The sequence below is a fragment of the Capra hircus genome, chromosome 9 (genome assembly GCF_001704415.2).
Source record: "Capra hircus breed San Clemente chromosome 9, ASM170441v1, whole genome shotgun sequence".
Classification (NCBI taxonomy): Eukaryota; Metazoa; Chordata; class Mammalia; order Artiodactyla; family Bovidae; genus Capra; species Capra hircus.
The window spans coordinates 53,018,011-53,042,606 of NC_030816.1; the positions used below are offsets into that span (position 1 = coordinate 53,018,011).

Below are 24,596 nucleotides of genomic sequence, written 5' to 3' on the forward strand. Positions count from 1 at the left end.
TGGCAGAGTGAGGAGTAAGCACCTCCCTTCTCCTGGCTTCTTTAACACAGGTAAACATGTTTCAAGCGTGTATTTGTACTCCTGTCTGACTCTGTGACCCCATGGACTGTAGCCTGCCAGGCTCCTTTGTCCAGGGAATTTTCCTGGCCATGAATACTGAAGTGAGTTGCTGTTTCCTACTCCAGGGGATCTCTCTGACCTAGGGATGGAACCTGTATCTCTTGCATCTCCTGTATTGGCCAGTGGTCTTTACCACAGTGCCATCTGGGAAGTCAACACAGGTAAACTTTTCCTTGAAGAACTGACTTCAATCCTAGTTAAAGAATATTTTATCTGCTACAAAACGATAGTTATTAAACATGACAGAGAACACACACACATGCAAAACAAAATTTATTTTCAGTCTTCCAAAATCTTCCATAGGTGATCATGAAGTATATTATATCTTTCAAATTCAAGGAAGCCAGAAACACAGTACATAAAAGGACTTGCATTATTAGAAACCTTATATATGATTCACACTAGACAGCTCTTGACGATTTACAACTGAACTAAGACATGCATTCTCTTGAAAATCTAATCAAAGAATTGTACTTACTAAAAGTACAGACTAATTGTTCTCATATAACGTATAAAAATACTAACCATTATTATTTGAAAATTAACAAACTGGCCTGTGTGAGTTTCAAGAATTTGCCAAAGTTGTTGAGAAAGGATTCTCAGTAGACTTCAATAATCAAACGTGGGGACATAATCTTTTAAAAGTTCTTGTTTTTATGGGCACAAACAATGAAAATACATAAAAGTGAAACATCAGAAAATTTCAGAAATCATAAATAACAATATATTACCATATCAAATCATATCAAATCATACCCAATAATCCTTAGGGTACTGGAAATCAGAGTCCATTTCCACTCAAAAAGGAAGAAAAAAAAGGTACAGAGAAGCAAGTTAAGAAAGAATATAAGCATTTATGAAAATTTCTCATTGTAATTTTTTTCTGTTAAAAAGTTGTTTCATGATTTGTCTTCATAAACTAGTACTAAAAGAGTGAATAATTCCTATACATAATATAAAATAATTAGGAGATATGAGATTGCCTATATTTTTGTATACAGCACTACCTATGAACCAAGTCCAAAGTGGGCCATTAAATTCCTGTATAATACCTGTATGGCTTCCCAGGTGGCTCAGTGGTAAAGAATCCGCCTGCCAATGCAGGAGATACAGGAGACACAGGTTTGATTCCTGGGTTGGGAAGCTCCACTGGAGGAGTAAATGGCAAACCACCCCAGGAAAATTCTTGCTTGGAAAATTCCATGGCAGAGGAGCCTGGAGGGCTATAGTCCATGGGGTCACAAGAATTGAACAAAACAGCACACATGCATAATTCCTGTATAATTCTCTGTCATGCCATTTTGTTAGAGGCAAAATAATGTTGTCCCTGTATACTTAATACATAAATGATATATAAAGGAAATGGCTTCCATACAATCCTAATAAACATTTATGTGTACACTACATAAATTAATAAAGCATATTATCAGATCTTTGGTGATATTGCAGTAATGAACTCTGGTTATTAAGGCACAGAGGGAAAAGTTATGGGAACTTCCTGTAATTCACAGTGTTTTGACTGTTAAGTGTCAAACACACTTTTCGCTACGTATTTCTAAAACTAAATGAAAATGTGAAGTCAAACTTATTTCCACAGCTCCAAGGGAATCACATAAGAAACCTGGTTATTTTATTTTTTTATTTATTTAAAATTTTTTTTAATTTATTTATTTTTAATTAATTAATTTATTTATTTTACTTTACAATATTGTCCTGGTTTTGCCATACAGTGACTTGAAACCTGGTTATTTTAGATCACTCTCATATAATTATTTTTTGTTATTTTTAACAATAATGATGATAACACTTAAAAAAATGGAAAAACAAATTCTAAGGAAAGTGAAGTTATTTGGTGAGCTTTTATTCTATTTTAAAATTTTTCACTAAGAAACTAAAGTACAAAAGTAATTTTCAATTGCTTAATTGTCAGTAGTGGGAATAGAAATCACAAAAAAATGTGCACATTAAACAAACATGTCCCAAGAAACAACAACAACAAAAAAATACATGTAGATTTTGGCACAACAGTATAGACTGTGAACTTTATATCCTAGGTTTCTCTTTAAGTTTTATCTGTTAAAACTTTTAATGTTGTCTTTGCCTTTGCAATGGTCCAGACTCCTTTTGGGGCTATTTTTCAGCTAGAAGGCTAGGCTTGCTTTTACATTGCAACATTTATGTTCACTGCCCAAGTGGCTTCTGTCACATCTCATTATTTTTGATGTTCTTCAGTTTTGAAGATTTCTGTAAGAAAAAAAAGATTAAGAGAGGTCCATCAGAAACATGTATTAGAAATAGTAAAGAAAGAAACTACTTGCTTTCAAGTACTGTTTGTAGGACACTCACCTGCCTGTAAGTTTTTTGAGAACAAGAACAAAATAAGAACCAAAACAAAACAAACAAACAAAAAACCCCAAACTCCAGGAACTAACATTAACCCTTCAAAAACAAAGTAGATATTTCTGTGAGATAATACATTAAATTTGTTAAGTGTCTTTCAGTTTACAAAGTGCTTTTCTTTGTGTTTTAGTTTATACTTATAAAAACTCTTTCATCTGGTAATGTAAAGTAAAAACCTGACTCCAAGGTGAAGTTAAGAGACTTGCCTAGCAATCACACAGCTAGTAAGAGGCTAGAGCTTGATTGTGCTCTAAGAAATGTTCAATTGCAGACCTATCACCTCAGCTGTGACACAATGGCTATGCACTGGAGTCCAAATATAGTGGAGGAGAAAAGGGTACCTATAATGTTAAATGAAAAAAGCCAACAGATCTCAAGAAAAAGCTGTACAGTCTTGAGTTTCTAATAAACATGTGCACAGATTTGACGTTAAGACCTCATATACACCCATGGCTGATTCATGTCAATGTATGGCAAAAACCACTACAATTCTGTAAAGTAATTAGCCTCCAATTAAAATAAATAAATTAATTTTTTAAAAAAGACATCATGTTGCACTCTCAAGGAAAGTATGCTACCCTGCACTCTGTCTGTGTTCAGGGAAGATGGATGCTTCTTTCCATTATGGCTTTGTGGAGCATGGGGCATAGGTGTTTTAAAAAAAAATTCTAATGGCATGAACTATAATGGTCAAACAGGACAGGAAACTGATCATTTCTTTCACCTGTGCACTCCTCATTCATTGTACTAGTGATCTACTATTAAGTGCTTAGCCTCGTGGACCTGGAGAGGAACACTCAGGTTGTTGCCCTTGAGCGTTCATTAGCCTATGACTTCCTCCCAACCTCCCTTCCTGCTTCTCCTCTTCCTTCCTTTCTTCCTCCCTTCCTTCTTGCCTTCCTGTCTCCTCTCCTCCCTCTTCCGCTTCTTCCCTTCACTCCTTGTTTCTTCCTGCCTTTTATTACTACACACTGGCTCTATAACCTTAAGGAAGTTACTTAACCTTTGTGTACCTTATTTCCTCATCTTTGAAAACAAGGTGGGGGGAAGGGACAATGCCTATCTTACAGGGTTATGACAAAAATCAAATGAGTCAATAAATGTAAAAGTTTTATATTTTGCAATAAAGAGGTTTACTGTTTCATCAACTGTTACCTAGTTTTACTATCTGTGTAAAATATAAGGACAAAACGTGCAATCTGTGATCTCTGGGGAGTTCACAGACTAACTGGGAAAAAAGAAAGGGGATGTCAAGCAGAAAAAAGTGGAATTTCTCCACACATCATGCTAATTCCCCTAACAGCCTAAATTTATTTTCTTCCATCAACTCCCCTTCAGTGCTAAGTGAGGCTAGGGGCTGGAAGGTGGGGTCGGATGAGAGGAAGATCGTCTAGACCCCATGCTCTCTTTGATTTCATTCTCTCTCCTCGTCATTCACCATCCCCTTTAGATTTTCATGTCTTCCTTTTATCACAAACAGCAATAAAACTACATACTGTGGAATATATATTATAGATAAAAGAACACAGGATTCTTAGGCAGTATGCCCAGATATAATCCCCACTTCCACCACAGACTATCTTTGTGACTTTATCTGCAAAAAAGGATAACAACTGATCTCCCTCACAGCTTAGCTTTTCCTAAGGGGAGAGGCTGGGGAGGGCAAATGAAACAGATACACTGTAGCACAGAGAAACAATCTGAAGAACTCAATCTGAATCCTGATTCTAAGATTTACTGGCTGTGTGTCTTGAGAAATCTCTGAATTTCATTTACTCACAAGTGAGTAAGTTTTGGTAGCAATAACAGAATCATAGCATTGAGGAAATAGAAAATGCAATAACGGACCTGCAAGTGTTTTGTAAAATGTAAAGTGCAACAGAAATATTACTTGCTATTACTATCTCATAGTCACACAAGCTTGTAGCTTAAAAGTTCAATCTGTCATCTTGACAGTTATTAGTCTCACTTTCCCTTTTCAATAAATTGACTTAAGATAGTACAGAGTTAAGCAGAAAAATGGGAGGGGAGGAATTAAAATAATTAAATTATCTCAATGTAAAATAATAGGATTTAAACAATCTTAGTTTTGGAAGGGAGCTTATAAGTTGCCTCTCTCTGCCTGAATTAGACCCATCTTCCACCCAGGGCAGGGATCCCCTCAATGATGCCTCTGCTTTAATGGCCAGCTGAAGTTAAGACACAGCTGGTTTCATGTTGAATAGAAACTTTGTTCTTTATTGAATTAAGTTGCAAGAATTCTCAAAATGTGAAAGAACTGATTTTTCTGACAATTATTTAGGTTTTAAAATTCAAATTGATTTAAAGCTATCAAACCTTTTGGCATTCATTGACCACTCCTTTGGAAAATGTCACCAAATTAATTTGGAGGTGATGTTTCTTACCTTGAATTGAATACTGACTGATTATTTTTGAAAATTCATAATTACTTAGATGATGATGTTAACTGAAGGCTGTGGAATCATGTACACTCAGTTCCTGGGAGTTCAAGCCAAATACTTCATCCACAGAAGAACAGACACAGAATGAAGTTTTATTTTGTTTTTTTTTTTCTCTCAGAAATGTGTTCTTCAGTAGAATAGTCCTTCAATAGTCAAAGTCTATGTAAGAACAGATGACTGTTTAATCCACAAAATGAAGCTTTAAAAATATGTAAGATTAGATGAGATTTTTTTGAATGAGAGTATTAAAGTCAAAGAAAATGTCCATTTCATCTGACTTTTGAGGAATCCAGTTCAGCTAGCTCTAAAAATTCTTTCAGTTCAGTTCAGTTCAGTTGCTCAGTAGTGTCCAACTCTTTGCGACATCCATGAACTGCAGTACGCCAGGCCTCCCTGTCCATCACCAACTTTACATTCTCTTATCAAGCTGATTTTTCCCAAACAGTTAACTGAACCAAGGCTAGTCATGCCCTGCATTTTCCCTTTTGAGAACTTTGAGTGTCAGTTTCCTCAAACTGCTCAACCTTATGTTGAAAGGTAAAACTTGCAGTAACCACATCTACCTGCTCTAAGAAGCACTTTTTTGTGACACTTTTACAATCTTCCAAACATCTTCAACTGAATTTTCACCCATGTACCCTTCCTCTACTTACTTTCCTTTGGCATCATTTGTAACTAAGTCATCAGTTGACAGGGAAAAAAGCAGATGATACAAATTTATTCTTCTCATCTGTGGTGGTTACAAGATATTAGGTCATTTTTCAAAGACAAGTCTTATACTCCTGGTAATTGTTTTTGCACGTTTGATAGATGTTACACATAATCTGTTGAACAGAATGGGAGTCTGGACTTCATTTCTCTATTCAAGAAATATTTATTGAGAACTGGCAGTAAGCCAGGAACTCTTTTAAATCTAAGGACAGAGCAAATGGATAAAAATTCCTGTCCTCATGAAGCCCACATGTGGGGAAGATGGCACATAATCAAAATAAAGAAGCAAGGTGTGCAGCATGTGAGATGGCATAAAGGAGATCAGTAGACCCCGATGAAGAGATTACAATGTCAAATAAGGTGTTCACGGGAAATGCCAAGAAGGTAATGGCTAAGGAAAGACCTGAATGAGACAAAGATAAAAGACATGCAAATTTCTAGGGGAAAGACTATGCCACTTAGAGAAAATAGCCTGTGGTGTGTTGAGGATGGAGTGCCCCTAGCGTTTCTGAGAAGCAGCTGGGAGGCCAAGGTAGACAGAAGTAGAGAGACCCCCCGGAGAATTCTGAAGAAAAGAGTTACATGATCAGATTAAGGTTTTAACACATTCACTCTGGCTGGCCTGTTGAGAATGGAGGATACTGAGGCAAGGGCAGAAGCAGATTGACCAGTTAGGAAACTAATACAAGAATCCAGATGAAAGATGATGATGGCTTGGACAAAGTTGATGGCAGTTAACTAGGTGAAAAAAAAAAAAAAAAGATAAATTCTAAATACTGTTTGAGGATAAAGCCAATAGGAATTGCTGATGGAGTAGGTGATGAAAAGGGGAGAAGCGACAGGTTGTTCATAATTTTCCTACTGTATTACCTTTCAAAAGTGTCATCAGACTGCAGCATAACAATCACATAAAAACACTGAAATCAATTCAATTACTGTTCTTTCTTGAGAACTTCTGAATCAGACTCTCTAGAGCAGGGGTTAGCAAAGTTTCCTTCTAGAGGGCCGAATTGTAAAACTTTTACGCTGTACATATGGTCTTGGTCAAAACTACTCAATTCTGCTGATACAGCACAAAAGCAGCTACAGACAATGTGCACATGAGTAAGTGTGGCTCTGCTGCAGTAAAACTTCATATAAAAATTGAAATTTGAATTTCAGATAATTTTCATATGTCAGAAAATATTTTTATTTTTCAACCACTTAAACATGAAAAAAACAAGTATTCTTAGCTTGAGGGCAGTACAATAACAGGCAATGAGACACATATGACCCACCAGAGGCTGTCAACACTAGTAGAGAGAGAACATCCCAAGAATATGTATTTTTAACATGCTCATTAAATGACCATTTTATGTACAAGAACTTAGAGACTCACTGAGACAAATTTTCAAAGTCATCTGTTCCTTTTTGCTTTGCTTAATTTATTGGCCAAATTAAAGATGGGCCTTGTGAATGAAATAAAAAACAGAATTGATTGAAATAATGGGTAAAAGAAAGTCCTTTGCCAATAAGAATAAAAGATTAGGAAAAGAGGGAAAGGAAATTTAAAATGATAAGATTAGAAGTTATTAATAAGGAAAATTAGGAAATTGGGGAGAGGCTCAAAAGCTCATTATTTTTAAGAAAACTCTATAGTTTCAAAAAATGCATTTACCATTAAAAAGGATCAATTAATGATGTGCATATGACTCTATAAAGGTCAAAGGCAAAGATCAACATACAGATCCAATCCCTTGTTCTATCCAAGTTAAAATACTGTCACTGGTCATTAAGAAAAATATTACTTTTCCATGTGAAAGAATAGCACTTTTCTCTGCTCTGTGCACACAGCTCTTGTCTGCTGTATCAGGTCTGTATCTGGTCTCACTTATTATGAGTTTACACTGTGACATCTTTTTCCTATTTTATCACAGAAAAATGATATATTTGCTTTAATTAGTTTTCTTTCTAGTGTTATACACAAATTATAAAACCATGTGGGGGAAACAATAAAAAAGTGAATATACTTAAATAGATTTGTTAATTGTAATCATACTACTGAAAGAGTGATCATCCTAGACTTAATTGATTTTGTTTCTTCATTTTGTATCTCTCAACTTTATCTCTACTTTCCTGCCACCACTTTTGCTGACAATCTTCTTTGTCTCAAGACTTAACTCACCAAAATTTTGTTTCTGAGATGTAAGCAAGCAGAAATTGACAATTTTAGAGAAATAGCTCTTAGTAAACTCAAACACAGTTTCCAACCTGAAGAGTTAGATCTAAAAGTATTAGCAAACACCTTTTAATTTTTTAAGAACTGATTTTTGAAAAAAAAAAGTTCATAAGTATCTAGCAAGCATTATGAAAAGTGTGAGTGATGATGAGAAGAGAAAGGAAATGAAGAGTAATATTTCAAACAGGCCATCTCAATAAGGTGTCTTCATCTCATACGCCTAACACCTAAAGCCAATAGATTAGGTAGCTAATCACATCTCTAATAGATTAACATGTCATGGTTACTATTATGCCACACCAGTCAATATGCAGTAGGTGCTAAACGAAGACTATGATAATATGAATAATTTTCTAGTGTCTACTCTCTGCCAGTCTCATTATATAATTTCATATGAGGCAGGCATTTTTATGTTTATTTTACAGATAAACCAAATCCCAAAGAAATTCAACATTCTTTGAATTAGAATTCAGTCTTGGGTCTGTCAGGTGGCAAAGCCTACATATTTCCTCTATACCCCACCATCTCGCAGAATGTTTCCCCAGTGGATAATGTTCCTACTGAGGCACAGTCTGAGGAGAGAATGAAGTGGAGAGAAAAGAAAACAAAAAGGTTGCATTGCCTGGAGAACTGTTTTTCCCTTTCAATATGGTATATAGTTTTGCTTTTATAATTAACATTCTGCTGATGAGATCTCCCATTGGTGAAGGCTGACAAGTCAGATTCTCCATGAAGAGCAAGCACTGCAGGAAATAAATTAATCTCTAGGGAAGAAGAGGGGAAGGCTGTCAGTACTCACACAACTGCCTAATAGGAAATGATGTTTCAGAACTGTTCAAAGAAAGAAATGACTGTGGGTTCTCCTTCCAGGATATTCTTCAACATTTAAACCTTCCAAAAAGAGGGAAATATTAATAGGTTGTTATAAAAGGAAGAGCAGACTTATAATGTTTTACTTTAGGCTGCCAGTATTTCTAAACTGAGAATAGTATTCCCTGGAAACGTGAGAGAAATTCTACTGGCGTCATTATTTTGTTTATACTATGAAAAATCTGCCCTGATGTTAAGTAGAAGGACAAAAGATATACCAGATTTTTGGATTACCAGTTTGAAATTATTCAATATCTTAAACAATGATTTTCTAGTCTTTAGGAGTAAAGGTAATTATTGTGCTTAAAGTTACATATTACCTAGAATAACAATGAATTATTGAAGTCTGCATTTAATAAAACTGGAAAACAAGGATATATTTTATTATTTCTAAAGTGTCTACCTCTAAATAACATATATTCAGTCATTCAGTCAAGGTCTTTAAAATGGAACCCTCACCCTATTTAATTCTCCAATAGTTTTACAGAGAAGTTCCTATGCTTTGATTCCCAACATATAAGTAAAATCTGAAGTTTAGAGTAAACATTAACATTGAATTAAAGCTCAATATAAAGAATTCTTTATCTTCTTATAAATCCATTCTTTCTTTCTAGCTTCTGCCATGACCTTAATGAAAAGCTTTTCCATGAAACTTGTTTCCTCTTATCTGTTTAATTTACCGTATGTTTCTAGATGTGGTGAATCGTTTCTATGTGAGTCTTAACTTAGAGATGAAGGTCCTAACTTATCATAGTGTCATGACTCTATGATATCAGAAAAGACCATCTAATCACATGCTTTTAGAACTGATAGGACATCAAAATTACATGGGGCACCTCATTTTGATAAGGGAAATATGATTCAGAAAAATGAAATGTCCTGTGAAAGGCTGTACAGCTAGGATGTACAGCGCTGGGACTAAGCCTTACTGCAGCTGCATTTTGTTTTCTGGCCCAGGGAACTTCTCATTACTTGACAAGTCTAACTAATGGAGGATGAGTCATGGCTTGGGCTTAATATAAAGACGTAGGATAATTAGAATATAGCTGGAGCTTCAAAAGCAAGGAAATTCCATTAGAGAATGTTGATCAGAAGAGTACAAAATTTACTCAGTAGAGAACATTTACATGGGGTAAAACCAAATATATAAAGGAAAAAAGATAACCATCTTTCTGTTTAGCCAGTCAGATCACCAGAAGCAATCTCTGCAATTAATGTGTGACCTACGCAATAACCAGATCCTTCTCACAACTAAATGATAATCCTCTGATATTATCATTTAGTTTGCCCACAGTCATGTCCCCTTTCCAAAGGCAGCTGAACCCAATGATGGACTGCAGCAGGTGGCATGAAAACTTGGCCCCCTTGTCCTAACACAGGACAACTCAGAAGAGCCACTCCAGTTCCATAGTTCCCTGTGCCATCAGCTGAGGTCTTTCTTGGACTCTATTATGATTTCACTTCTCTGTCTGCCCAGACCGGCTTTTATTTCTCAACCTATATGTTGTTCCACAAAGCACTTCTCAATTTACTTTCCATATGCAAGTCGACCCTGGAAACTGGACATGAAACAAGTAGCTCAAAACAAACACTTGCACTTAACACGTGTCATGTCTTCAAAAATAGTGCTGTCACTGATTAACCATGGAAACTCTGCTCTTCTTGAGCTACTGCAGCTGAGGTAAGGAGGGGGAGGAGTCCTTTAGGGAGGCTCAAGGCTTCCATGTCTCTGCAGGATTGCATTGCTTCAAAGATTCAGAGGATTCAGTGACACATCTCCAAAAGCTTTCTAGTCACTTTCCATGTACATAAGATTCACAGAGGCCATGAAATACCCAAGAGGATAGAGTTCTCAAAGGGAAATACTATGAACAGAAACTCAGAGACTATAAGAGCCATATCAAGTGGTCAGAGCCAGCACTTTGCAAAATGTACTGTCAGGAGGCAAAATTTTCCTTAGCCATCAACTCAAAAATATCCAGACACTCATTATAATAGCCATAATCCAACTGGAGTGTATTATGTACTGTACTAATCTTGGGCTTCTCAGGTGGTACTAGTGGTAAAGAACCTGCCTGCCATTGCAAGAGACTTAAGAGATGCAGGTTCAGTCCCTTGGTTTGGTATATCCCCTGGAGGAAGGCATGGCAACCCGCTCCAGTATTCTTGCCTGGAGAATCCCGTGGACAGAGGAGCCTGGCCAGCTACTCTCCCTAGCATTGCAAATAGTCGGACACGACTGAAGCGGCTTAGCATGCAGGCGTACTAATTTTAACCTATTTTATCTAACGTAGTCATTGAAATAGCCTGTAGTATAGCACTATTATTAACCCAATTTTACAAATAAAGAGATAGAAATGTTAGCAAATTGTTTGTGGTACACAGCTGGTGAATGCAGTAGCCAACGTTTAACGTTTAGCCTTGGGTTCAGAATCCAAAAGTTAACTACGTAATCATCCTACTTGCAGAGAACTGTTCTTTTGGTAATTTATGGACAATAAAATGTGCAGACTTAATAATAATGTTCCCTAAATAAGATACGGGCCTTGTCGAACAGCCAGATGAATCGTGGATCCAGAGAGGAAGGTCACCCTTGAGACCTGGTGAGGTATTTTCATCAGTTTCTTAAGTAAAGAGGAGCTGGGACTGACAGTACCGATCCTGTGGCAGAATTTCCTGTGCTCCCGGCCGCAACAGAGCCAACTCTCATTACACAATGTGTTCAGCCATTTAGAGCGAATCTTCTAGTCATCTGTAGTGAATTTCAAAATAAATAATTCCCTTCAGTATAATTATTAGATACAGATCTGAAATGGTTCCACTTCATCTAACTGAAAGAAGAAGGTCTGGGTGTCCAGAAGGAGCAAAACTGGAGAAGCAGCTCCCCTGTCTTAATAAGGTTTTGTTTGGTTTTGCTTTGTTTTCTCTGTGATACGCTGCAGAGACTCTAAAACTGCCATTCTCACCCGAAGAGAATTTATGAAATGACTGACTTGTGTCTAAAATTTAAAAAGAGGAGAAAACTCAGAAAAAGTATGATTTGTCCATCCTGAACCATCAGGTAGTTAATGAATATTCACAGATGAGCTACTCATTCAAAGTACAGTAAATTTTAAATATAGATCCAAAGGGGCTTCCCTGGTGGCTTAGATGGTAAAGAATCTGCTTGCAATGCAGGACACCTGGGTTTGATACCTGGATTGGGAAGATCCACTGGAGACGGAGATGGCAATCCACTCCAGTATTCTTGCCTGGAGAATCCCATGGACAGAGAAGCCTGGTGGACTATAGTCCATAGGGTAGCAAGAGTCGGACATGTCTGAGCTATCAACACACGCATAGATTCAAGAGCCTATTTTTACTGAAGAAAATACATGAAGTTTCACAAAACAAAAGTGAATTTTGAAAAACTATATTTCTGCTTTACTTTTGTATTCTTATTATGGAACTGTCATACAATTATAATTCACAATGAAGATAGACTCTACAATTTATTGTAATTTCAAATGGGAAAGCAATAGAAAATATTGCCCAGATACACATACTGTGTAGTTTTTAACTAAATTCTTGTTGAAATTAATGTAAGAAAGCAAATTTCATTTTACTCTCTTGAGTAAAGTTAGTAAGTCTCACTTGCCTAGGACCATCACTTTAATTCCAGGTCCTCTTTTTTCTTAAACCATCACTAACAGGCAATAGGTTCAAAGCAGTTCCTGCCCTGGTCTGTATCATACTCTGCACTGATTCATTCACAGCACAAACCTGGAGCTGTCATATAGCATCCCAGGAAGATTCACACACAGGAGAAGATCAGATAATAAGTTTTCCAATGATTGAAACAAAAACTTTGATCTCAGCAATTGTGTTATCTGGTACTTTTTAGGATCCATAATCTTAAGGAAAAAAACAGTTTCCAATGAATTAATAATAGCCTGAGACTCAGCACACTGCAGCTGATTTTCGCTGCAGTAGTTGTTTCTTTTATAGTCACACTTGGTTAGTATTTGAAATTTGGAGGAATTGCAATATGCATGGTTTTCAAAGCCCTTTACAGAATTTCATTTTTATCATTCAGAAAGAGTCAATGAAAAGGTAATAAGAAAAGCTCTATGGGATATTTTTATAGGAGTGTCAGAAGCCAGTAAGTTAACTACATGAAAGAACCCAGATTGCACAGTCAGAGTTTGAGCAGAAACACTTCAGAGACTTTATATCTAGTATTTTGACTTTTACATGCCCTTGGAGGAAAAAAGAGTGCTGGCTACAAAATCAAATAAGGAGGGGAAAAGAACAAACCATATGCTTAAGCATAATTACAGTTTCAATTTTTCTACAAACGAAATGTGAAGTTTCAAAGATAAAGTGTAATAGAAATTGAGCTTCTTTGGTGTGTTTAAAAATATTGCCAAGAAAGAAAATTCTCATTTCCTTTGCTAACTTACCCCAGATTTCCACAATATGGAAGTTAGTCTGGGTAACTTAATTGAATGCTATCAACTTCTTGACAAGTCCATTTGCTCTTGTTTTGCTTCTAGTAGAGATGAAAAATATCAGAACCGTCTCTATAAACTAAACTATTATAATTCAAGTCTGCATTAGGCTACCCATCTGACACTTTTTAAAATTAAAAGCATCTCAATTATCTTGACCTCTTCTCAAGCTATTAATCCTTCTTGTTAAATCTAGAAAACATTTAGCAATATTATTGTCATGATAATACAAGCAGTATTAGAATAAAAACACTTCCTTGAGCATGAAAATCATAAATGAGAAGGAAAATCTAACAGCAAACAATGAACAGATCTTTTATCAATCTGAGTGTTTAATATTATGCTTCACTTAAAACTAAACTTCAGTGAGATTCACAGGTCAGGGTTGTTGCTTTGACTGAGTCATATATTCCAAACAAAATGGTAATAAGAATCTGTACATTTTGCCTTTGTCATAAAGGCAGTTGAAACCAGTATCACAGGCTTAACCAACCGGTGGTTGCATCGGTACCTGTTACTGAAGTTGCCTCAGTCTTTCTCTTCTCTTTCTCCAGATCAGCCAAATCATTTTGACAACCAGCTCGTACTTTTGAGTCCAGACCAGCTTGATTTGAGTACAGTTTCTTGGATCTGTCTACGTGGACACTCTGAAATGACACAGACCAGAGTGACTGATTTTACAAGTAAATTATCAGTCCAAAATAAATGCTTCCTAGTGTATGACAAGGATACTTATCATATGGCGAGTTATTTCTGTATATCTGAAATCAAACAGTCCATATGTCAAAGTAGGTTACAGATTATATCTTCATCAATATACTTTGGTAATCTAGGTGTTGAATTTTTGAGGCAATCTAAGTGATTCAAGTAACAAGTCCTCTCAGACACAGAATATTATCTTCAAAACCCATTTGTGTACATTAATTTCTTATGAAGCTTATAAAATATTGTTTACTTCATTTTTATTCTTAATAATTTAGTAATGCAGGCTTTCATTATATGTTACATAATATTTATTGTATAATGAAGAACAGGTTTCACTTCTGTATTATCTACATCTTTTATATTATAAAACTAAGCATAATATTTACTTTAAAATAACCCACATTTTTATCAACATTATCCAAGTATGACAAAGCTTCTCTAGTCAATTTTAGAATGGTAATTCATCATAACAATGAATTATTAAGGTAAAACATCAATGGACTCTAAAACACATCTCACATATAAGAAATGTCATAGTGTCTGATGTTGCCCTGACATACTGTATGCTTCAAAAGAATCATCAGATAGGAGCAAGTGCTAAATTGAATTTTCAATTTAAATAAGAAATTGAATTTTCAGCACATTGCTCCTTACTGAAATTCAGATTAGAAGTTTTTCAGTTTGAATATGATTACAAAATATTCAGAGAGTCATGGAGTCAAAAGTAGCCAATCAATTTTGGCCATCCACACTAGCCATTTTGGTTCACTAAAGAGTAGGATGATGAACAACTTTCCTTAGGTTCCTCTTATAGACTGTATACAGTATTAAATTCATTAAAACTTCATTAAAAGCTTGAATCAAAGGCTTTTAAAGTTTGGGAAGAGCCAATTAGGAAATTAGGGTCCATCATAATTAAACAATATACCCAGATTAACAGAATGAACAGTGCCAAGCCTCAGGGATATGTCTCCCAACCCTTAGTCCAGTGCTCTTCCATCACTCATCATTGATCTATGTATTCGCTCAATGGACCAGATGTACCAATGGCTGCAATTCTTGCTCCTCTCTGTATCTATGTCCTTCCTGTATGATTTTGCACTGCCTTCTTACTCTTTTGATTTGTCCATGTGACTTTTGCTAGACCAACAGGAAATTGACACATGAGACACACAGTTGAAAATGCTTGCACAATTGGTTTTATTCATTGGTGTCTTTCCCCTACATCGTGAGAACATGCCCAGACTAGCCTTCTGCAGGTTGAACAGGACAGAAATTAGAGTCAGGTTACCCCAGTCATCCTGGTTGAGACAACTAATGGCTAGAAGAGTCTTAAATATTTGGTCAAACCCAACCAGATCAGCTAAAACTAACTTAGGTCAGCTGAATTCCAGAGCTTCATGAAAAATATGTTTTTATCTGGGTGCCACTAAGTTTTTCTGGTGAATGAACAGCATTGTGTGACAATAGATAACTGGTACATCCAAAAACCATTTATATTTAGTATCCCAGATACTGGGAACATTGGGAGAATATAAACATAAATATAAATAGTCTCAGACTCTAAGTTGTTCAACTATAATTTCTTAAACCTGTGGTCCCCAACTTTTTTGTCACCAGGGGCTAGTTTCATGGGAGACAATTTTTCCATGGACCAGGGTGAGGGGGAGTGGTTTCAGGATGATTCAAGTGCATTACATTTATTGTGTACTTTATTTCTATTATTATTACATCAGCTCCACCTGAGATCATCAGACATTAGATCCCGGAAGTTGGGGATCCATGTTTAGATCTCTGCCAACTATTTAGGCAGAGAATTAGAAGAGTACAGTAAGTCATTTGTTGATAATTCTCAAATTCCTTCTTTTTTTTTAAAGAGCTCTGCTTTGTATTGAATGTGTTACTAAAGAGGTTTAGTCAAAAAGACCAAAGCTCTTATCATCAGACTCTTCAGATTCTTCTATCTTTGCTTCTACTTCTTTCCCTCAGTAGGGGCAGCAGTGCCGGATGGGGCTGGACCTCCTTCTGGGCCTGGTCCACCAGCTCCCACGTTGTAGATGAGGTTCCTGATGCTGACACTGGCCAAAGTCTGTGCCAAAAAGCCTGGCCAATTTAATGACAAAAGATGGAATCCTGATGGTACTATGGGGACAACTCAAAAGATCACAGCTTGAATATTGACATTTATTAACTAGAACTCAGCCACTGTACTTGTTTATATTTGACTCATCCACAGCCCATAAAAGCTAAGTCCATCACTTGATATGAATTTTTAAAATTATTTTCAAGCCTGTAGTACCTCATATCCTGATTTTGAATTAGATACTTTGGAAAATATATTATTATCTCAAGTTATTAGATGAGTATTAAACCATGGTACTTAGTACTGAGAAGTACTAAGCAGTAAATTAGGTTCAAGAAGGAATGCAGTTTCCTGCGTTTTCATACCAAATTCAATTGATGACATTAAAACACTGAGGAGAAAATGTTAGAAAAGTTCATGCAAATTATGTAACTAACGTATATCCCAGACTTCAGAGAAGAATGCAGAACTTAAATAAAATTCTTAAACCTGAAAAGTTAACACGAAAGGCTGAGGAAAGAAAATGAACTCTTGATCAGAATGGGTCAATTATTATAAAAGCCTGGAGCTTCTTGGTGTAAACCTCTGGGCAGGTTGAACATTTTATATATCAGCATTTCAACAATTAAGAATCCGACTTTGCTAGAGACAGTACCCACATTTTGACCTCTTCTAGTGAAGCTCAGTGAAGCTTTCCAAGCTCTTCTTTGCTTTAGTTACTACAGCCAAGCTCCTGTTCCCAGGTCTGAATGAAAAGGGAGGTACTCATCTCTTAAGCTACTAGCCCTGCCATGACATCCTCTAAACCCTGTTCACTTAGCCCTTCCCTCCATGTCCCTGAGTCTTCAAACCATCCCCAGGTATTGATTTTGTGCTACAGTAAAATTCCCATAATGCTCCATTTTTCAGTACCAATTGCTCTTCATTGAGCACCAATTCCCCATCCCACCTCACCCACCACCCACCACCCACCCCCTACCTTTTGCTCTGCCCCGTGGCTTTCTCTCCTTCTTTCCTGTCTCTCAAGTTCTTCCACTGTGCCTTCAGAACTTTGCTCTATGGTTTGCAAATTTCACCACGTACTTAACTTTCTTTCAGAACATTGTCTCTACCTTCCAACCTTGACTAAAATTCCACTCTTCACTAAGGACAGCACTTCCATTGCAAATGAAAATGGCTGCTTATTCCTCCATACCCTAGATACCTTCAGGTTGATGATGATCTGGCCTCTAGTGCTTATGTTAATTTGGTGTGTAGAATATTTTAAATGAGTTTGTGTGTGTGTTAAGTCACTTCAGTTGTATCCGACTCTGTGAGACCCTATGGACTGTAGCCCATCCATGGGATTCTCTAAGCAAGAACACTGGAGTGGGTTGCCATGCCCTCCAATTAAATGAGTATAAGATTGAATAAATGGATGTCCTTACCTCCTTGCAAAAAATCCCTGTTGCTCTGTTATTCCTGCATCCAGCTATGCACTATCTCCTTTATTGTTGGTACCATCAGTCCACTAATCTCTAGTCACAGTTCATTCTTCATAAAAAGACTGGATTATTTCTCTTCAAGCCCCATGATCCCAAGTGATGCTCATACCTACACAAATATTCCTTTCAGCACCCTGACTGGATCTCCTTACTACAAATAAACTTTTCATTTCTCTTCCTTAGACTTTCACTTCCAGAGTCACATCTGAAATCTGATATAACCTGAACATTTTCCACTTTCAAAATCACTAAACGTCCTTTCTCCACTAATCTCCCATCCTCAAGTCCAGTGTCTCTCCCTACTCCATCCAATGTCCTCATTTCCAAGACTGCTTTTGTCCCCAGGACTATTTCTGGGTCTCATTGGGACCTCAGATCTGCTGATCCCTCTATTTTCTCTATGTCCAATAGCCTTCTAGCTCTATGATCCCACCCCTCTACCTTCTTGTCTTGTGACTCTGCTATTTCATTCACCTAGAACGTTCTTCACAAATGCTTCCTCATTAATTTACTAAGTCTGGAGTTCCTACACATTTTTCATCACCATGTAGTCTTTAGCTAACAACATTTTTTCCAAGTCTTTGAGAAACTTGTACTTCTACTGAAGTGCAATTTTCACAAATACAATTAAACAACAGTTAATTAGCGTCATGTTTAATATCTATCTTCTGATTAAAATAGAAATCCACTGAAAATAAAGATGAAGTCTTTACTATTTTTAGTCCTTATTTTGGCATTTAAATATAGTATTAAATAACTATAAATTAAACAAAGAAATGCATGAATAAAATACAGACAATTTTTATGACTTTTAAAGAAAAAGAGGCCAGCTTATCAATGGGCAAGACACAGTAACATATTCACATGTTAAGAGTGATAGCCACTCACTCTTAATAGTAAAACTTATTATATAGTTGAAAGGCACACATATTTTAACTTCTTTTATCCATTAAAAAAGCACATCACAAATCCTGTTTTTAAATGAACTCACTGTTGCAAGCAAACACTATGTCATATAACATCTCATATATATCTCTGATTTACATTAGACAGTCACTACCTATGGAAAATATAAATCAAATAATGGTGATGTCAGGGAAAGTGAGAACCTGAGAATTGAGTATGTATAAACAGTGGCCCCATATTCCCAAGGCATGATATTATGGCCTAACAATAATAGGAGAAATAAAACCCTCTGTTTGGCACTGCTGTAGTGATATCAAGCTTTCAACTTGAAGATCAGTCCGAGAAAAATGAGAAAAATAAGATGTGTGTAAAGAATAGAGAGGAATGCAGATAAATCTGAACTGGCAGTCCTTGGGCCTTTGTGACCACTCTATAGTACTTCAAAAATAGATCCTGTTCAGTTTGTGTAACTTCCATTTAACTTGTCATTAGAAATGAGTCATTAGCATCCTGTCTGCTAATCTAAAATGACTATTAAATTATTTGTTATGTTATTCTTGGCTTGCAGTTTAAGTACTGCTTTTAGTGTTCCTGCTGAAAGCAATGATCCAATTACAAGATATTGGACATTTTTCTCATGCACAAAGAAAGGAACAAATAAACACTGTCCCAGAAAAGTTAACCCAGATAGCCATGGAAAAAAAATTGAAAGACTTTTTCAAATCTATCTTTCATTTCATACCTTAGGCCATGTTGTTGAGTAAAACTTACACTTTTCCAAATAATTCATTGAGATTCCCAGTTTGTGATTATATTCACTTGTATCTTTTCTCCCCAAGGGCAAATAAGGCTTGCTTTTCCTTAGAAAGCCACATAGGGACTTCTTGGCCCAGGAACTAAACATCATCCACGTTTAAAATAATGTGAAATATCCCAGTTAGTGTACTTTACTTTTTATTTTGCAAAAAATCAATCATTCTCTTAACAGGCTTAAAAAAAGTGACCTCCTTCTCTGCTTAAATAACTTCTCTCTTACACTGCCTGTACTTTCTCATTTCAGGGTAGTGAATTCAAGGGATACTTGAGAAGAAATTTCAAATGTGAAATATTCAGGGAAAATTTTATCATAAACTTTATTCCTCAGAATTAAATTCTACTTGAAACAAAAAAGCAACAATAATTCGAGCTTATACATTAAAATAAACAAGCAAAGACCAAAATCTAATCACAAGAAATATAGGTTTGCTATGTACATTCAAATTATCACTCCAGGAGAACATGTAATCCTCTATGTGGTCTGTGTTCTAGTATGTGTGTGTTCTCTTTGGTTCATTTATGGTTGAATCACCATAAATAATATAGAAGGTTATCAAGTGGTTTGGAAAAAGTAATAAATTTCTCATTGTGCACTATAAAGATTTAATTAAATGGAGACAAATGTTTGTTTTTTTTCCTGAGGAAAATATTTAAATAAGCAAGAATATCAACTGAAAAATAATCTAAAGTTGATCATCCATATAAACAGTCCTGTTTCAGACAATAATTTGAGGTTTCATACAATCATCCATTTATACAAATTAACTGTCTTTTCTGCAAAGAAAACATTCTCTGTACCAACTGAAAGAATGCTTTTGAGCTTGCTCTGTCTGATTCCAAAGACAAACCACCTCTGAAACCTTTTCAGTCCCTTCCAGCCTGAGGTTGTTTGCAAGGGGGTTGCCCAGGCCTGTGGTATGCATGCCCATTTGGAAGCCCATTGGAAGCCCACCTTCCCTTCCATTCCCAGAGCTTCAGGCTGTGGCCTCTCTGTCCTTTCTGAGACCCTTTGCTGGCATGACTCACCCTCTTCATCCAGGGCTCTTCCTTCTTCTACCATTACACACCTTCTTTGCACCCTGGGATCACACTAGCTGGACTCTGAGCTGGCAGCTGACTAGGGGGCTCAACAACAGTCCCAGGTGCATGCACACATGTGGCTTGACACTTAGATGTTATTGAGCCTAACTGTGATTAACAGGTGGGACCAAGCCCTCTTATCCCAGCCTGCTCCAAGGACTGCCCAGCAGCTTAGACATTTGAAAGAGCTGGGGTTTTCTAATTGCCTTGTCCTTTCCCTTGGGTCTTCTCTTGTGTTGTTGGAAGAGGGTGTTTGCTATGACCAGTGCATTTTCTTGGCAAAACTCTATTAGTCTTTGCCCTGCTTCATTCCACATTCCAAGGCCAAATTTGCCGTTATTCCAGGTGTTTCTTGACTTCCTTCTTTTGCATTCCAGTCCCCTAAAATGAAAAGGACATCTTTTTTGGTTGTTAGTTCTAAAAGGTCTTGTAGGTCTTCTTAGAACCATTCAACTTCAGCTTCTTCAGCGTTACTGGTTGGGGCATAGACTTGGATTACTGTGATATTGAATGGTTTGCCTTGGAAACGAACAGAGATCATTCTGTCATTTTTGAGACTGCATCCAAGTACTGCATTTTGGACTCTTTTGTTGACCATGATGGCTACTCCATTTCTTCTGAGGGATTTCTGCCTGCAGTAGTAGACATAATGGTCATCTGAGTTAAATTCACCCTTTCCAGTCCATTTTAATTCGCTGATTCCTAGAATGTCAATGTTCACTCTTGCCATCTCTTGTTTGACCACTTCCAATTTGCCTTGATTCATGGACCTGACATTCCAGGTTCCTATGCAATATTGCTCTTTATAGCATCGGACCTTGCTTCTATCACCAGTCACATCCACAGCTGGGTATTGTTTTTGCTTTGGCTCCATCCCTTCATTCTTTCTGGAGTTATTTCTCCACTGATCTCCAGTAGCATATGGGGCACCTACTGACCTGGGGAGTTCCTCTTTCAGTATCCTATCATTTTGTCTTTTCATACTGTTCATGGGGTTCTCAAGGCAAGAATACTGAAGTGGTTTGCCACTCTCTTCTCCAGTGGACCACATTGTGTCAGACCTCTCCACCATGACCCACCTGTCTTGGGTTGCCCCGCAGGCATGGCTTAGTTTCATTGAGTTAGACAAGGCTGTGGTCCTAGTGTGATTAGATAGATCACTTCATGGGAAATAGATGGGGAAACAGTGGAAACAGTGTCAGACTTTATTTTTGGGGGCTCCAAAATCACTGCAGATGGTGATTGCAGCCATGAAATTAAAAGACACTTACTCCTTGGAAGAAAAATTATGACCAACCTAGATAGCATATGCAAAAGCAGAGACATTACTTTGCCGACAAAGGTTCATCTAGTTAAGGCTATGGTTTTTCCAGTGGTCATGTATGGATGTGAGAGTTGGACTGTGAAGAAAGCTGAGCGCTGAAGAATTGATGCTTTTGAACTGTGGTGTTGGAGAAGACTCTTGAGAGTCCCTTGGACAGCAAGGAGATCCAACCAGTCCATTCTGAAGGAGATCAGCCCTGGGATTTCTTTGAAAGGAATGATGCTAAAGCTGAAACTCCAGTACTTTAGCCACCTCATGAAAAGAGTTGACTCATTAGAAAAGACTCTGATGCTGGGAGTGATTGGAGGCAGAAGGAGAAGGGAACAACAGAGGATGAGATGGCTCGACGGCATCATTGACTCAATGGACATGAGTCTGAGTGAACTCCGGGAGTTGGTGATGGACAGGGAGGCCTGGCGTGCTGCGATCATAGGGTCGCAAAGAGTCGGACACGACTGGGTGACTGAACTGAACTGAATTTCCCTTGGGTCAGAAAAGAGACAACTGGCCCATGGGAAATAAAGATACATGTATCTGCTTCCCTAGCTGCCCTGATAAGAGATTAGAGTTTTTCATCTCTGCACTTCAGGGCCCTCCACTTCCAACTGGACTTGCTGCAGCCAGATCCAAAGGAGACTATCCCTCTTGGAACTATGATTAGAGATTTTATCATGCATCATATATCACAAATCACACTATGCTTTCTGGGAAAGGAACCCTTCAGTTATTACTAAGCCTACTTTAAACCTTTAAGCCTACTTTCAAAGACCTGTTTCCAGAACATATTATGTACCAAAGGAAGTTAATAAGTACTCATATATTGCATTGCATCGTTCTCTCTTTCCTCTGCTGAAAACTGACAACTAGACAATTTGACATCTACAAGTCCCACCATCTTAATTTGATGTTTATTTGGCCACTGTCTTGCCAAAAAAAGAAAAAAATCAAATCCTATTTTATAGGTGCAAAAAGAACTCAATATAATAATACACTTTGATTGAAAGAAATTTAAGAATTTTCCTCCAGTGTCTCAGGGCAGAGAACCTCTTCACACTGTTCTGTCAAGCTCAGTTCAATCTACTTCTTGCCACTCTAATTTTCTATGAATTAAGCCAAAGATGAAATGGAAACTTGAGGCAATGCTTGACCAACATACCTTTTTTTAAAATAAGGTCAGAAGAGACAGCTACTCTGTACATTTGTTATTCTTAAGGAAATAAATGAGAAGTCTGGCTGCCCTCAAAAGATGTTAGACTTGTTACATCATGGACAGGCATGTAAAAAGTGTTTGCTGTTTTAGAGGGGCTGTGGCAACTGCATTCCTTATAAAATACAGCAGTTGGCTTACATACAGTGTTACTATTATGAACACAGGAATAGCTCTTTGTGTAGAAATATATTTTCTTCTTTTTCATTATTTGGCCTTCCTGAAAGTTTTAAGATGATTAATTCATATGGTTATTATAACTTTCATGGCTCCTATTTTAATTGGAAAATCCTAACTCTTAGACTTTGTAAGGGCAATTTGTGGCCAAAGGGCAGGAAAATTAATCTTAATTTGAATTAGAGAAACAGAAATTCTAGCAACATAAATTATGTGACACATTTTTTGTTTAGATTAGTTTTGGTGAAATTAGTTTTGAATCAGTGGACATACGAATAGCATTTGAAAAATGTCCAGCAGAGCAAGGCTTGCTGCAGGTGGCAGATGGGAACTGCAGTCTACCATATAATAGTTCTGTATCTAGAAAAAGAATTTAAAATTCATTTCTTAAAAATTACATTTGAAACCATTTTAACCTTCTGGGTATTAAAACGCAGGCTTTCACATGGGTCTTTGAAAGTCATCCATCCTGGCAACTTGATTTAAAACATTGCTATACTATTAATTGAGCCATCAACAACTTTGATGAGTATGATTCATCTATTTCTCTGGGTATTTGCATTCTATGAAATGCTAAATGGCACTCTTGCCACTAAAGTGCTGCTAAAATGTAAAAATCTCCTGTTCTTGTGAAAGAGTGCCCAACACAGGATGTCATCCTCAAAGGTTGCTTCCCACATCCTCACCTCAAGCCTGGCCACACTTCTGTGAAACCTGTTCCCCGTAAGGCTGCTTTCTGACCTCTTTCTGCTCATACACCTCATTCTCCATGCCCTTTATAAAGCATGATCTCGTACCACCACCCAACAACGTCTCTAAATTTCTTACACAATCTTGGCATGATCCCTCCATCATCTCTAGAATCCTCTCCCACTTTGCTCGCAATGTTCTTTTCAGCTCCTGTCCTGCTCTTTGCTATTCCTCTACCAAAATGACATCAAAAGACTTAATATTTCATGCCTCTGTAACACTTTATTTTCTACTCATTTTTTTAAAGTCTCTTGTAAGTATAGTTAGAACTTGGATCTCACCATCCCTCAGAGTTTTTCCATCATCCAGATCTTGAGTTCCAGCACTCTCCTCTGCACACACTCTTACTTAGCCTTGTTCTGCCCTCTCAGTCTTCAGTTCACTTTTTCCTTGTAGCTTCCTCCTTATCTCACTTGTTTTCCTACCCAAGGGATCCTTGGAACCCACGTTAACAGTTTTCTCACTGTGGTTGTTAAGATTTTCATTTTCTATTCCACTCGTTTTGCCAATTCCTAGAAGTCACTTTCTGTTCTCTCACTTCCTGAAAGGTGGCTCATTGCTGTTGTTGTTGTTGTCATTTTTAAAGTCTTGTAATTTTCCCATTTGTCTCTGACATAAGTTCATATTGTCTGGTGACATCGGGTCCTCAGTATTGCTCAGCAATCTGAGGATCGCCACTTCAGTTCCTTGTGAAGCATCCATAGACGATGTTTCAAAATCTTCCCCTTCTTTATCAAGCTGAAGTTGCAACTTGGCATTCCTCAATCATAGAATGGTACTTAATCAGTTAATT

At 37.0% G+C, this 24,596-nt stretch overlaps 1 protein-coding gene across 1 annotated transcript in view; it reads right to left on the reverse strand.

Moving 5' to 3' along the window:
* THEMIS (thymocyte selection associated) overlaps positions 381–24,596 on the reverse strand; it is a 207,019-nt gene continuing 182,803 nt past the window's right edge. The window contains exons 5-6 of the mRNA XM_005684724.2: positions 13,783–13,918; positions 381–2,364 (exon numbers count right to left, since the gene is read on the reverse strand). Of these exons, the coding sequence (XP_005684781.2) occupies positions 2,333–2,364; positions 13,783–13,918 (168 nt within the window). The 3' untranslated portion in view covers positions 381–2,332. The remainder of the gene's footprint in view (positions 2,365–13,782; positions 13,919–24,596) is intronic.